At 36.3% G+C, this 15,934-nt stretch overlaps 1 protein-coding gene across 1 annotated transcript; it reads right to left on the reverse strand.

Annotated features, from left to right (window-relative positions):
- Positions 1-1,769: 1,769 nt before the first annotated feature.
- Positions 1,770-12,949, reverse strand: LOC135696494 (mitochondrial proton/calcium exchanger protein). Its single transcript, XM_065215896.2, has 14 exons — positions 12,615-12,949; positions 12,408-12,456; positions 9,520-9,994; positions 8,261-8,404; positions 7,888-8,028; positions 7,546-7,749; positions 6,792-6,911; positions 6,273-6,404; positions 5,519-5,659; positions 5,160-5,189; positions 4,807-4,914; positions 4,239-4,405; positions 3,491-3,629; positions 1,770-2,727 (listed from the first exon to the last, which is right to left on the reverse strand). The coding sequence occupies exons 1-14, from the start codon at positions 12,781-12,783 to the stop codon at positions 2,542-2,544; spliced, it is 2,205 nt and encodes a 734-aa protein (XP_065071968.2). The 5' UTR covers positions 12,784-12,949; the 3' UTR covers positions 1,770-2,541.
- Between the last annotated feature and the right edge of the window lie 2,985 nt (positions 12,950-15,934).

The following is a 15,934-nucleotide window of genomic DNA, read 5'->3' on the forward strand; positions in this document are numbered from 1 at the left end:
TTTTAATTTTGGATGTGTAAACATGGCCTTTCTTGATACAAGAAACTGCACATTTCTGTTCAGGAAAAAAAATTCTCCCAATCAAAACAACATCTTCCTCTGTCATTCACAACTACGTGCAATCTGAAACGAAAGGTTGCCGTTTCTTTCCTTCCCCAACGTCTAACACTAGAGTTTGAGCATGACATCCCCCTCCCTATTTTTCCCAATAAACAATAATATTTTCAATAAACAATCAGTTCTTTTAGCACAATAGTATTTTGCTATAATTTTTGTCTGAAAGATGCTTTTTAGCCCTTTTTACAAGGTATAATTTCAAAAAATTTCTTCACGTCGGACCCAACCATGGTGGGTCCTCCTACCTCACTAAACTCGACTCTTAGCCCCACTGGGTTAAATTTCGTTGCGCTGTCTACATCATGTACCCACCCCCCCCGCAATTAGCTGTTTATTAGCTTAATTTTGCAAACCAACATTAAACGAAGTGAATATAAAAAAACAATTTACGCTCACGTAGAGAAATATAAATTTCATAGGCAATGAAGTTTCAAGTTTGTTTTTATTGCTTAGAAGTTTGTCCTTGGTAAAGACCAGTGTACACTGGTAAAGCTTTCACTAGTAACCTATAGACAAACCGTTGCTACGAGGTCTGCAGGGCACCACTCAGTTTTGCAGGGCAGAAACCCTTTTCAGCCCCCCAAAACTATTGGCCAAGTTACGCCCCTGACGCGGGGGGGGGGGGGGGGTCTCAGCAGAATCGATTTTGTATTTCTTCTAAATTCAATAAGAAAATGTTGGGGGAGGGGTAATATTTTGACACCGTGCTTTTTGTGATGTAATCCTATGATTTTCGTACTGTCAATTTTCAAACAAAGTTTGTCATGGGCGTTCCCATCAGATAAATTTGGCGTTCCATGTTGGTAAAAGGGCGTTTTCTGGTGGTTAAAAGGGCGTGGCTTAAATTGTTTGGTTTGTCCCCCCAGGGCTTAGTGGCTGGCGCCGCCATTGCCAACAAGTGCTTTCCTGATACAAATCTCTTGAGAATATCATTCTAAGAATTATCAATTATCAATCCCGAAGGCCGCAGAACCCCTGCATTGTCTTCCCCCAATATTAACCTCTGATATTGGTAAACCTCTGATAACCCTTCGATGAGAAAATCGCCTCCCTCAACTTTCGATGGTTTTACTCTTTATTTTTTTTCGGTTTAGTCAAAGTTAGCTGAAAATGTTGCCGAGAATCAACATACTTCACAGATCGCCGTCAGTAAAAGACTGTGCAGTGGACACATCGAATAACCGGACACCTCTAAACAAAACGGACACCTCTAAACAATGGACACCTCCAAACAACTTATACCTCCGAACAAAAGATACCTTCAAAGAATGGACGCCTTTAAAACAATGGACAACATCGAATGGCGGACACAAACGACGAATATCTTCAACAATGGACACCTCCAATCAATGGGCAACTTTAAACAACGGACGCCTTAAAACAACGGACACCTTAAAACAACGGACACATCAAGCCAAGGTACCCTCTATATGGAAGGTTCACTGCAAAAATTCGTTTAGTTTTGTCATTTAGCTGTCAAGTCACTAAATGTAACTTTATGTTTAATTCAATGAAATGAAGTTTAGCAAATACTTTTCAAAAATTTAAGCTCATTTGAGCGTGTGAAAAAATTGATGTTTCATACTTGATAGTTAATTTCTGGTATATTCACCGGTCTTCGCAAAAGACAATTCGGAAGAAGACAAGCAAACTAAAGTCTAGTCAGAGGTATTCTTCACCAATGTTAGCTAATTTAAAAAAAAACATGTTCTAGAGCTACCAAAAGCAGAGTGAATGCACTAAAAACCTCTTCCAAGGACGTGAAATTCTAATTTACGTACAATTCTAAGAGCAAGAAAAATTTCAGCAATAACGAGAAGGAAATCGAACAAAGCAGGTATCACTTGACCCATCTGACTACGAGTAACAAGGTATGGGTAGCATAGCAGGGCCAACATTTACAGGTCCGGTAATTTTGCTAGTATTAGTTGCGATTGGGTGCAGAGAATAAGGGTGGGGTCTCACTAAATGTTAGGCAGTAAGTTTATGTCTTGGTTTCACACGGAGACACTATTCTCGGGAATATCAGTTAGAATAACCGACAATGTATGCAAGGATAGAACAATTAATTAGCGTTGAGTATTTCGCTGTACGAGACTTGTTGTGAGTGGACACCGAAGTTAAGCTAGTGTTCCCGCATCCTGCTCACGAATATACTATACTTTATTAACAGATTTCTTAAAGTACGTGCTTAATACGATCTCCGTTCTATTGCATGTGAAACAGCAACGTGTACTCACTTGTACAAAAAACCTGTCGTTGAATACTTTTATTTTTTTTCCAACACGATATCTAAAAGATTTAAACAAGATCCAGCAACAAAAATTCAGATACACACACCCCTACATACGCCATTCAGTTTATTCATTTAAGATGTGTCTGCTTGTGTATATGTTTTAATGAAGGGCGTAACCAAAAGGCTACCTAGCGTTTAGAGACTTTGCGCTTGTTATATGCGGAACGGACAAATCGCAGGATTGCATTGCTCTTTTCTTTTGCCAGCATTTGCTCAATAGTGACAATGTCCTCTCCTCGTTTGATATGCATTAACAATTCGGCTACTTGTTCGTCTGAAATCTTCATATCCTCTCTTTCTATCAGCTCAACGACCTACAAACAAACACAGCGGATTCTATATCCTGGAACAAATGTAAACGAACCTTGGGATAAGCGATAAAGAGAATTGTCAAGAAAAGAGGGATTGTCTTGTTTAGCAAGAAGTTATCAATCGAGACACGGCCTTTAAATATACCCTCCCATTGTTACTGTTCGCTTAAGTGCAAGCGACAATGGCTTCAAATAACATTACAAGTTAATGGGTTTAAACTTAGTTATCCCATGGAGAGACAAAATGATTACATCATGAACGTCCATTGATAGAATCTTTAAACTTTAAGCTAAAAGACCTCTTTGAAATAGGTATAAATTTAGGCACCCCAATTCAACCCATTCTGCAGTTTCGTATTCCAAGGAGTTTCGCACTTATAATTCGTGAACCTAGGAAAAATTGCGTCTCAAGTAACCGAGTTTGAGTTGCAAAATTTCAACGTTTTCTTACAATATTGATTATGGGAAGTCACAAACACTGCCTTCCCACAATCAATGTTGTAAAGGAGAACGATGTAAAAGTTTCCTCGTAATTTTCAATGAAAAAAATATGCAAAATAATTTCCCGTTAAATTATACAGTTGACTCCTGATATAGTCACACCCAATGTTGCTTGAAAACTTACGACTGTAAACGGAGCTAAATTGAATGGTTTTACATAAATGGGTTGAAATGTTAAGTGACTGCAAACGGTAGTGTGACTTTTAGCGAAGTGACCAAAAGGGGAGTCGACGGTAAAGTTGAAATATCGATATGAATTTCTCACCCTTTTCAGTTCATCAAGGTCAAGAGTTCCATCATTGTCAATGTCAAGGACTTGGCACAATTGAAGGGCCTTTTCTTCTGTGAGCCCATCGTTCTTTCGCAACGCTACTAGCAATTCTTGCGTTGTGATCTTGCCATCTCTGTCGATGAAGGAAACAAAACCTGGTATTACAACGGCCTTAGAACTTTGATGGCACAACTGTACAAGATAGTCCATAGATGCAACATAAAACGATTGCTTTCATTTCCTCAGTACAGTGCAATTTACTTGCTTATTTGAATTATCACATTTCAGAATTTACTCATATTTTAAAAATTAAAATTGAAAATGAAAAGGGTGAGATCAAATGTTGTTACCAAACATTTAAAAGATGTTGAATATGTATTGGGGAATCTGAAAAGTTCTACGGTAACAAGTAAAAGCTTAAATATTTAAGAACAGCAGCAGTTCCTCAAGCTGAAAAGATGTCTAAAAGATGTTCATTAAATGTAGTGTATTGAGAATCAACGGTATAACATGCAATGCTTTAAATGAAAGAGGCCAGGTGAATAGCGCAGAACAGGCAAATTGCCGTCATCAGTTAATGAAATGACACCTATAGTACATTCGTAGTCACTATCTCCACTCCAGCATCTCACGTAACCTAGCATGGCGTACTTGGATCCGACGAGCACCATCTTACTCAGATCTACGAGCAACTGCCAGTTACAATAAAATCAAAGCGAAATTTTATGACACGCATTCCTACCTGTCAGCATCAATCTCTGGCACCACTTCTTTGGAATCGTCTTCCAACTCATCGAGACCTTCATGGATTGCTTCAATCATATCATCAAGGCGCTTTCCAAGTCTCGAGCCTGCAGCCGATTCCGATATGTCTTCTTCCAGTGCTTCTTTTGCAAGTTCCTTCAAGCCCTATCCAAGAAAAAGATTATTGACGCTTTTGTGCTTCAGGCATGCACAGTGAGCCAGAATGCCATGTTGACACACATTTGGGTATATTTTTGCACAAAATAAAGATATGATAACTGATAAGGACTTGTTGAAAACGTAAATGCGAAGAGGATTTAGCAAAATAGGCACATATGAATTTTGGGGTTAAACACCAACAAATCAAAATTTACAAACTTTATTGATATTGATTCTAGATCATATGCAACGCATTGACCACCAGTTTAAACTGAATAAATCCTTTGCGGAATGGAATGACGTTTGTGGTACATTTTCGTTTGAAATGGTACCCTAAAGTTAAGAAGCCAAGTACATTATAAACAGAAATGCAAAACACCCATGAAAGCAAGAAACAACACACATACCTCCTGGTAGTCTTTTCTTTCCTCTTTTAAAATATTCAGTTCATCGCGATCGCTTGACAGGGTTCCCTTCAAATTTACCAGAGTGTCCTGGAATAACGCTGCCTTGTCCTAGATAAGATAAACAACCTTATTTCAGTCCGAACATTAAAACTAGATGTTTCTATATCTTCAAAGTTTCGATCGACAGCTCGAAACTAATCAGTTCATATAAGCTATTTTTGGTACAGTTCAACTCGCAGATGAAGCAATGAAAAACTATCTTGTGCAATCACTACTCGCTACAAGCCTTAAAAAACAGAATGAGAATTGAAAAACACATTTCAGTTGAAAAATTAACTTCTCTAGCTATCTACCTTTAATTCTTCAGCCAAAACTCTTTCCTTCTGCAAATAAAAAATCAATTTAAGAGGGACACATTTCTATCATCAATGGAAACACAAGATAAAATGATGTAGATTAAATAAACCTAAACTGACGAACAGTAGCCCATGATCATATTGAGCGTGAAACTCGAGATGCAACTTAGAACCGTCCTGTTTTATTCACCAAAGCATGAATCTAAATTGACTTACAACAAGATACCAGACATACGATTCTCAATAAAAAATCTTTGCATTACTTTATCTGCCATGATAAGTGTAAGTGAGAGAGCTGTACGAAGGCAGTAAATAAACAAAGGAATGCTCAGTTAACAAGCTATTGCCACCCTTACTTCTTTCTTCTGTTTTTCATTTTCAAGCTGTTCACGTTCAAGTCTTATCTTCTCTTCCTCATCTGTCAAAATGTCGATACGAGTTCTCCTGTTGACCTGTTCACCCTCAATGTTTCCAATTTTGATTTCCATTTCATCAACCTACGATGAAAAACTCTTGACTAAGCTCTTGAGCCCTTGACGAATGCTGATCTGGGGAAGTTTCTCTTCACTTAAAAAGACAGCGATTTGAAAGACGTGATTAAAATAGAGGACAGAGAAAGTTTGTCGAAAAAAACAAAAAAAATTGGCACTTTGGTTAATCATAATTAATTCTGATTGACCTGTCTAGCAACTCTCATTATCACAGAGATAGGGAAAAGATGTCTATAAGTTGTAACGCTGTGTTTTATACAGAATATGGTGGAAAATAATTCAGAGTGGAAGATATTCAGGGAAAAGATGTTCTGAGCCTCAGAATTCTCAAATTTTTGCTTTTATCAAAGACATTTTTAAGTTTTGTACCACCAAAAGATTGTTAGTGAAGGATATATTTCCTTGCCAGGCTGCTATAATTTTTTTCATTTAGTTCGAAGCTTTACACGAAGCTTTACATGATAATCAACAATGACATCAGTATACAAGAACCCATTAACAAGGTAAGAGCTTAAAACGGGTCTAAATATCAGCAAACATTGACCAAAAACAAGACCAAAACTACGTACTCGTATAGTGAAATGAAAAAGAAAAACTTTGAGGAAGTCAAAGTACATACCACTCTTTCGGGAAGCTGTGACAGGGTAACCTTAAGTTGATCGGTGCTGGTCAGATGGTCAGAAATGTATAACAATCTTGAGAGAAGCAGCAAAGTTGCTGGAACTTCTTCATTCAAACTCAGTTCTAGCCACTACAGAAAAGAGCAAGTTGCTTTGAATGTCAAATTTTTAGAAACATCACAAAAGTCATAGACAGATTAGTCTACTATATTTACAAAAGTACAAGAATCTTTTATAATCTTCAATGGTTCATACTCAGACCAGAAACGTAGTTATTTCAACACGCCCAATTTCGAACACTGACGGCATCCGGTCCTAAACCCAAATCCTATGATATCCAACCCTAACCTATATAATTTTACTAGGCTTTCAACAGTAACAAAGTAAGTACTAACTCTTTCTCAATACCAGTAAGATGACTCTGTCCGCGGTACTATAAAGGCCTCGTTTAATAATCTACCGTAAAGGGGTAATATTGAATTATGATTCCAAAAGCACATGTAATTAACAGATGTCACCTGCTTGAGCTGTGATTTCAGTCTTTCGACAGGCACCCCCACTCCACGCATACCTCGGCTGACACAGGCCTGTTGCAGCTCTGCCGTGCTCAGTTTATCGAGCCCTTCTTTACGAATCAACTGTAAAAGAAGTTATTCATTTATTCCAGTTATTCATGATTATCAAAAGTCATATTAAGAATAGAACAATATCATATAAGAATAGATATCAAGAAGGAACGAGGTAGATGTCACTATAAGTCTAACTTCTAAATTCCATCTTAGGCGCTATTAATCATGGCAGAGCCTAAGATAGCAAAACAAAAACTTATTTAACTGTGATTTCATGTTAACAAACCATCGGATTGAATGTAGCATTGCTAATTGCAGTAAACCCAATCCTTCCGAATTAATAATACCTATTCTAAAACCAGTTAATTAATACAGTTTTCAAAAGTTTCAAGGCATCTATCAGAGGATCAGCTGACACTTTTCAAGCTGCTGCATTGAATTAGTTGAATCAAAAAATGAGTCTATTCAAATGAAGCCTAAATTTGTACGCTGCTTGATTAAAGATGTTGTGTCGGATAAAAAGTATATGGGGTATGTTTCAGCTATATCTTGTCATTTTCAAAAAAATTTTAATATGAAAAGCTTATGTTTTTGCAGTATTTAAACAAACAAATCATAAGGCTCCTTTAACAATTATCAAGAGGGATCATACATTTACAGAGTAAAAGGGGTTTCAAATGGCAAAAAGTTGGATTTGAAGTACCTTGTCATCCGCTTTTAGTTCTTGTAGCTTCATCTTCAGCGTAAATCTCAAATAGTTGCTAGTACCAACAGCAGACATCATCAAAAGACGACACAATGCTTTTAACTGTGGATGAGTCAAATTCTCAAGTGTTATCTCGTCCTCAAAAAGTTTCGAGTATCTGATTATTTCGTCATTTGAGGGCTGCTCTCCTTCAGATCTTATCTAAAACAAATAGAACATTATATATTCAGCTACCAAATCAAGGCACAAGTCTGAAAAAGTTATGTAACCAAGAAACAAATCTGATGTTGTTATAGAATAAAAGGCTTTTTCTAAATAAGTTTGAATGCTTCAACTTACCCGTTGAACAAAGTTTGCAAACTCCTTCAGTCTCTTTTCTGATTTTTTTGTCTTTGTACTTACTTCCAATTCTTCAATTGTATCTTGCAAAAACTGAGCCATTGAAAGTTTCAACTTCAAGGACTTTTTGCGAGCTTCCTCCTAACATAAAAAAAACCACAAATTCTAATAAAAATAAGTCTAAATTTGTAACAGCTATCACAACAATGAAGCTTGTAAAAAATAGTTGCAGTTTCATCAGAAATAAAGGAAAGAAAGAAGGAAGGAAGGAAATAAGGTGTTAAAAAAACTATCACAACCTTTTTCTATGGATACACAAAAGGAACAAGTTGAGGAAAAGCGAGGCATATTACAAACACTAAACTGAGCTTACCTTTTTAGACTTGTCCTCGAATGTACTTGGGAGCATGTTTGGAAATAATTTGATAGCTACAGGGAGCAAGAACTCCATAAAAGGAATTATCAAAAACACCATGAACGGTACTAGGCGCAAAAGATCAGCAACAGTTCGACGAAACTAGAATGAAATGTAAACATTTGTCATGAGGTTGTTCAAAATTTTGAATTTACATTATTATCCGCTGCTAGATCAGTGATATATGAGTTGTTCTATATCAATTTTGTGCTAGTCTTTTTTGCCTTTTGATAGCTCAAAATGGTCAAAAATAACTTTTTGTTGCTTTTGTTTACATACAAATAAAATGCCATATAGTTTTTCTATTTTGTTGCCTATAGGTTCACAGAAAATAAATAATAAACCACAAAATTGTATATGCAATAATGTTTAAAAACAAAATAAAGCTGAGTTTTATGACTGTACCTAAAATATACAAATGCAAAATGCCAGCAAAATACACAATGATGCATTACATTCACAACACAGGCATCTTAATCCAAGAACAGGCCACATAATTCTAGAGCCTATATCTCTTTAACTTTGGATCCTTATGAATACTTCATGTTGTAGTTTACAAAAATATTCAGAAAAGGTTTGTTAAATATTCAAAAAAGTTTTGCTTTATTTGTTTAAAACACTGTACTTCCTTGATTAAATGCCCACTCAAATAAGCACCTCCCACAAATAGGCAGCCCCTAAAGAAGCCAAAGTTCCAAATAAGGGCCTCTTGCAGAGCTTACAAAACAATAAATTTTTTATTGCTTTTTCTTTAAGTTGGATTTATTAAATTTTTTTTGGAAAAACAGCTGAGACCACCATTATTACACTTACTTCAATGAAAGTATGAAAAGTAGCCCCCTTCTCCTGCACATTCAACGCAAAAACTTTGAATTAATGCAGAAAAAGTAAACTTTGATCTTTCATTCAAATTTCTTTACAGTAATGTCCATGTGTTGGCATCTCTTTTTGGCTATCAGTTCCTTGTGCAAAATTTCTTGCAGATTTTTCTATGGATTTCTACTAATTTGGAAATACCACCCTCTTTAAAAAGGCGCCCCACTCAAATTGGCGCCCCACTCAAATAGGCGCCTCCCCAAATAGTGCTGTAACTAAAAATGTATATAAGCATAATAATTTAAATGAATCTGCCTTATTATTAATTTACTGTTAAAGAAGTCAAATCATTGATTGTCATGTGAAATTATTCAAAACATATAGTGACTAAAAATACCCACCTGCCTCCTCTCTCTTCTAAGCAGTACTTCCCCATTCAACACTCGCCACAAAAGCTTTGCAGCAACTCTTGTATCTAAATATAATAACTTAAATCCATCATAATAGTGCATCACTTCTTTCATAATTTTGTCCTTGATTGATAATTTCTCCCGGACATCTAAGGCGTCTTTGGGCTTTTCTGGTTTGTAAATAAATGCTTCTTGCAGTTTCTCTTCAATTAGTTGCATCTTTCCTTGATTTGTTTGACGTTTTTTTCTCTGATGCTCTATATATTCTTCAACTTTTGACTTATCATCTAGCATTATTTTTCTTTCATCAATTATTTCATTAAGTAAAGCACTTGTATGAAAACTAGCATGTACAACTCTGAATTCAGATAAAGGTTGATGAAACATTGTGCAGTTTGTTGCTAAAAAGCTGCTATTTCTTGATAAGAGATTCTGCCTCAGGAAGCCCAGTCTTTTGGGCATATATCTGTAAATAAAGAAATCTTATTGTGAGCTTAATGTTTCAAGATAAAGTAAAGTATATTTCTTAAAGCATATAGCCTAGTGATAGGTTAGCAGTAAGATTGTTCCTTTTTCTCAACTACACCTGCATTAAAAAAGGATAGGGAGATTTTTAAAACTCCAAGATCTCTTTAGGCAGCAAGTCTTATGCCCCAGTTACACAAGTTCACATCCGTACACATCCCCATTTCAATTGTCGGAATATTCTTCAAACCAGGATTAAAATCAAACTAGCTTGAATTAATTAACCTTGACAAGAATATTCAAACAACTGGAAGATGATGCAAATGAATTATTCTTTGAAAAATTCTTCATCAGAATACAAGGAATGTTAAAAGAATGAATTGTTGTGCTTAAATAGTAATCTTGCAGAATATCATTCTTGTAACAGGGCCTTTAAAGGACTTCTTTTAAGAAAAACAGGTAATTCCACAAGGTTTTTCTCAAACTTTCAAGGGGTTTTCTTATGGTTAGTATGCATACATCTAAATACACTAAATATCCAGTTCTGTTCAGCTTAGCACAGTTGCATTTCTGAATTTTATTATTTCAAAACCCTACAAACCAACCAACAAGTCTCAGAGGATGACAGAACAATAACTTTAACAAAAAGATTATACAAATTTTGTGGATAAATAATATAAATCACAGCACAAGATTGCATAACATTTTGAGGAATGTTGTTTCAGGAAAATCTCCAGTGTATCTAAGAGACCAGTGTATCTAAAGGATTTGCTACATTGGAAGGTAGATTGACATGTGACAGGAAAATTTCCATTTTCTATTGCAAAAATCTACTTTCATCTTGAAACCTATGTATAATAAAAAGTGTTATATCATAAAGGCACTCTACACAGAAGAATTCATCTTGACATGCTCCTTATCAATTATTTCTTAGTCTATTTTACATTCCAATGACCAATCCTTATGCTTACTGTTTCATTAAAGAACTTCGCAGGTATTAAAGACTGATAGTTAACTTTTTCTACATGTTAAGCAAGCTTATTAGCATTTAATAATTTTCTGCTTCAATAAACCACTTTTTGTAGGTGTTTGAAATTGCAGATTCAAAGAAGATGATTTTAATTAGCCAACAGATAAAAAATTACTTGACTCCTAAGATTAGATCATTTTTATAATGAAAAAAGAGGAGGCCCAAGACAGAGAACCTATTTACACTGTCCCATGCAAGGTTGGAATCAGGGTTGCAAGATGCTTGGAATCGTTGGCGGCCAAATATTTTATGCGTGACGGCCAAATTCGGCCAGCCAAACAAAATATACAAAAAAGCTACATTTTGGCCAAGTCTTTAGAGTAATAGTGTAATCAAAATTGGCTTTGTTTGTTAAAAAAGCTCCAACTTGCTTTCAATTTCAATTTTCTGTTATCTTTTTCTTTGTTTCTTGCTTCGTTATTTGCAATTTTGAAATTGTTTTAACAAAATGTTGAATATTTTCTGTGCAAAAAATGTTGTTTTATTTGTATTTTTGTGGCTTTCGACATGCGGCCAAAATTCGGCCAACTTTTAATTTTTCGGCCAAATCAATTTTGGACGGCCAACAGCTTTGAAAAACGGCCAGAATAGAGGAATTTGGCCGTCAAAACGCCCTGGTTGGAATCATGACAAAAGTGTCACAGTTCACTCTTTCGTTTACACTATCACTGTGAAACTGAGACAATTTTGCTCTGCTATCCGGAACGTTTTTGTTCCTGCTATGAAAGCAAACAAATTTTGTACCATCACGGTTCCGTTTTTGGAATGGGACAGTGTAAACACCTATCCAAGACAATATTGACACGGATTCACAATGAGGTCTTTTGTATGGGTGTTTCAGATAATTGAGGCTTAGATTTTAGACAAGGGAATTGTCAAGGTAGCTGTTGAAAATCCAAATTACATTTTCAAATTCCTTATTGCCATGTTAAAACAAGTGGCAGCGATTGCTGGGCTGAATATATAGCAGCCTTTTACAATGGTTACCACCATCTTCAGCAACGCTGTTTAACTTCTGAGGATATGGAAAAATTCTGAAGAAAATATGACGACTTTGAAGATTTTGGACAGTTTTGTCTCCTTACTTATTCTTTATTGTCTCCCAGTCCAAGCCTTGTTGTTGCAGTGGAACTTGTTGTGGTGCATAACAAGTTCCAAGGCAATGACCTGAGTTGTGGATTGACAGATACATTTGATGAGCCATGTCCATACTTTTTATCATCCAATGGCTATATTAAAACGTGGTTTATTGAAAAAGGAGCACAACAACGAAACTGACGACAAAATAAGTTCCAAGAAACTGCGCATCTCCAAGAAGCTGTGCAAATTTTTAAATATCAACTTCTCAAAAATGTCACTGAAAACAGTTTAAAAACATACTTACTCATTTTTCATATCATCAGAAATCTTTATTTGCCGTTTTTTCGCCTCATCTACAAACAATATGAAAACGTCAATTTCTAATTCTTCAACTCTCATGCCATAAAAAACTATGCATCAACAGTTGTGGAAGGTAAAGGTTGACATTGTATGGGCGCCTGACATTTGAGTTGGAAATTGACAATGAAGCAAGAATAAAACATTTCCTTACCTAAATAGGATGAGCTTTGTCTCCATATCAAAACAGGAAAACTGCGTGTGATGAGGCTCTTGTCATTAAACAGTAATGGCCTAAGTGATTGTTGACGCTGATGCATTATAGGCCAGCTGATTGAGCTGTCGTGCCATACTCTAAATAGCTGTGCTCTTATTTGTGCCATGTTATGATGGATGATGTTCAAAAGATACACTCTAACTAGCCATTGGTCGCTTAGCAGTTCTAAAAACGTTTTATCAGAACAGCATATTATCACGCGCCTCCACCATCCTCCACCTCTTGCTTCGCCAACTGCCTTATGACCTTGCCTCCTGTGCCTTGCCTGTCATGGATTGCATCATCTCCTTCGCAGGAATTCCAGAAGAAGCAAAGAAAGAAGAATATTGAGGCTCAAGATTGCTTAAATTTAAGAACATTTTAAGAATAATGCAGGCTCAAGCTTCAAGACTTAAATTTTTATTCATCATAGTTTTCTCACAAAGCAAAACTACTGTCGTTTTCACGCAATAGATATGTTTTAATATACACTCATCCAGGGGCGAAACTACTGGGGGGGGGTATGGGGGGGTGCTGCACCCCCCCCAATCTTCAAAAACGCAGATTTGGTCGGGCAAATTTATGGCTGCCAGTGTATCTGTCGGGCAAATCTGGAAATTTTCTTTAGGTCGCACTTTTATTGCTACTTTTTGCCCTAGGTTGGTTTTTTAATTCATGGTCTTTTCCCCCATCTTTTTTTCAATCTCCTCCCAGTTGGGAAAACAAAACAGAAACGAGGCAAGGAACAGCAACATATATACATTTCTGTCTTTTGTCCGTCCACCGATCAGCGCTTTCGTCTGGAGCTCAACGCGCACATGTTTAGCTTCGCCTCGAGATGAAGTCTGAAGTATTGATCGACAGCAAAAGTATAGACGGAAAGTAAAGTGTGTTTGATGCGAGAAGGAAATGAACACTGTGTATACCCCTCCCCCCTACTTTTTGCAGCTTTACAAGTGAGCTTTTTTCAAAATCTTTTGTTGTGATTTCTAAATTTTCCATCATGCCTCGGAGCTCGGAGACAGTTAGAAGCATCATGAATCAAAGCATGAAGGATATACCATCTCGGAATACGTTGTTGAGAAAACCAATCAATATTTTCTTTTCCAAATGTATGAAACTTTCATTTATGAAATCATACATTTCACAACAATAAATCCAAAAGGAGATATGCCCCAAAATTCTCTTAAGGTTTTACACTTACTGTTTGAAAGTATTGCACCCTTCGCTAGAAAATGGTCATACAGACGCCAAAATTTTTTAACTAAAAAAATTTGAATAACCATAACAAGTAACAGAAAGTTTTAATCAGTTCAAGCGGGAAATAATATAAAATTTATCAAGAAATTTTAGTTAAGATATGAATTGCAAAAATCTTTCGAGTTTATTCTATTTCTGAACAATATCCATGATAACGAAAACATGAAAATTGAGCTTTGATGATAGGTATACCTGTAAAATACCTCCAATAAAAAACTTTTCTTTGCTTGAGGGATTTTGTTATGGTGAATTTAGATATACGTACTTTGTGCTTGGGTGTTTAAAAATATTGAAATTCTTCTGGAGCAACCGAAAATTGAAAATGAAACTCAGAGAATGCAACTGAGACCCCGTTTACACTGTCCCGTGCAAGTTTGGAACCGTGACAAAACTGTCGCGGTTCGCCCTTGCGTTTACACTAGCACTGTGGAACCGTGACGATTTTGCTCTGCTATCCGGAACAGTTTTGACCCTGCTTTGAAAGCGAACGAATTTTGTACCGTCACGGTTCCGTTTTTGAACGGGTCAGTGTAAACACCTATCCAAGACGATTTTGTCACGGATTCACAAAGAGGCCTTTTGTATGGCTGTTTCAGGTAATCGAGGCTTTGATTGTGGCGTAACTACGTTCTCAAATTCTGAAGAAAAGGAAATTCTGAAGAAAAGACGACCACAGAAAAGGCTTGTAGTGTTTCCCAGTCCAAGCCTTGATTGGACTTTGCAGTTTTGTAGTCTAAAATAACACTGAAAATTAAAGCCACCTTGTCTTTCGTCCAAGTAAAGTTTTAATCGGCCTTCCGCTCCATTTTAACTCACAATAAAAATTCGATTGTTGACTTCAGCGGCAAAATAAAAGCCTTGGTTGACTAAATACAGCTTCTTCTAAACAATGTTCTACCATTAAATTAAGGTCGTACCGGTACAGTGTAAACGGAACGGCTAAACGGAACAATTTGGAACCGCGACAGTGTAAACACTTGCGAACCGTAACGGTACAAAATTGTCCCGGGACAGTGTAAACGGGGTCTGAAGCTCTTTTTTGTTGAAACATTGTAATCTGCGTAGCTGTTTCTAAATTCCGAAATCTCTAAGCTGTGTTTTGGTGTTCCACATTGATAAAATTGAGACCCTACTTCAATCTCTTTATTGAATTGCTCTCTTAATAGCTAGGTGATTTAAAAAGTGAAGACTTTTTTCTTTTATAGAAAAGACAGGCCTTACAAATGCTTGCTTTTCGGAAACAAATGTTTATAGCCAACACCAGAAGAACTAGAGGCATATTTTTTGACTTAAAACAAACAGCCTGAGTCTAAAGACCATCTCTCGGGCTTCCCGATGATTTCAACCCTTGAGGCGATGTGCTCTAAAAATGAAGTTCATGTAGGACACGCCCTTTCATCAAGCATGCCACGCCCTTTCGTCGGGCAACTAAGCTTCATACCCCCCTAATGAAAATAGTGAAGTTTCGCCCCTGCACTCATCCGCCATGTGAATAAAATGAACTCTATAGTGTGACTCAGTGACTAGATTTTGCATTTTAATACCATATTTATTGTTTTGTTTTGTCATTGTTTATAAAGCAACATTTAAAAAAGATTTGTTTTCACATTCTTGGTGTATACACCAAGAATTTGAATTTACACCAAGAATAATTAAGAATAACCTTAGGCAAAGAACCGAATTTTTTTTTAAGAATATCGAGGCGCGGCAAGAAATTAAATATTCTGATAAGTGTGTAACTCATTTTACCAAAAATTTGCCCTGAAGGAGTATCGTTTGGTTCTCAAAAGAAACTCTTCACCCAGTGGCTAGAAAGAGTCGCTATGCAATAACTGTTGAGTCAGGGCCTAAAATAAGAAATTTTTACAGATCCACATTTTCTATAAAAATTGGGCGTGGTACTTTGCTGGGATTGGCATCATGGGGGTGGAAAATATAGAAACTGCCATCATAGTGCAAATAGCATGTCTTAATTGGGCAAATTCTTAAATGAATAAAGTATAAGTAGCAAAAGCTGA

Source organism: Rhopilema esculentum, chromosome 14 (assembly GCF_057945365.1).
Source record: "Rhopilema esculentum isolate cy_ngs chromosome 14, ASM5794536v1, whole genome shotgun sequence".
Classification (NCBI taxonomy): Eukaryota; Metazoa; Cnidaria; class Scyphozoa; order Rhizostomeae; family Rhizostomatidae; genus Rhopilema; species Rhopilema esculentum.

Coding starts and splice junctions, on each gene's coding strand:
- LOC135696494 (XM_065215896.2), bottom strand. CDS start 12,783: ATGGCACAAATAAGAGCACAGCTATTTAGAGTATGGCACGACAGCTCA. Junction 9,995..12,407: donor TCTGATGATATGAAAAATGA/GTAAGTATGTTT, acceptor CTTTATTTACAG/ATATATGCCCAAAAGACTGG. Junction 4,406..4,806: donor AAAGAAAAGACTACCAGGAG/GTATGTGTGTTG, acceptor TTTCTTGGATAG/GGCTTGAAGGAACTTGCAAA.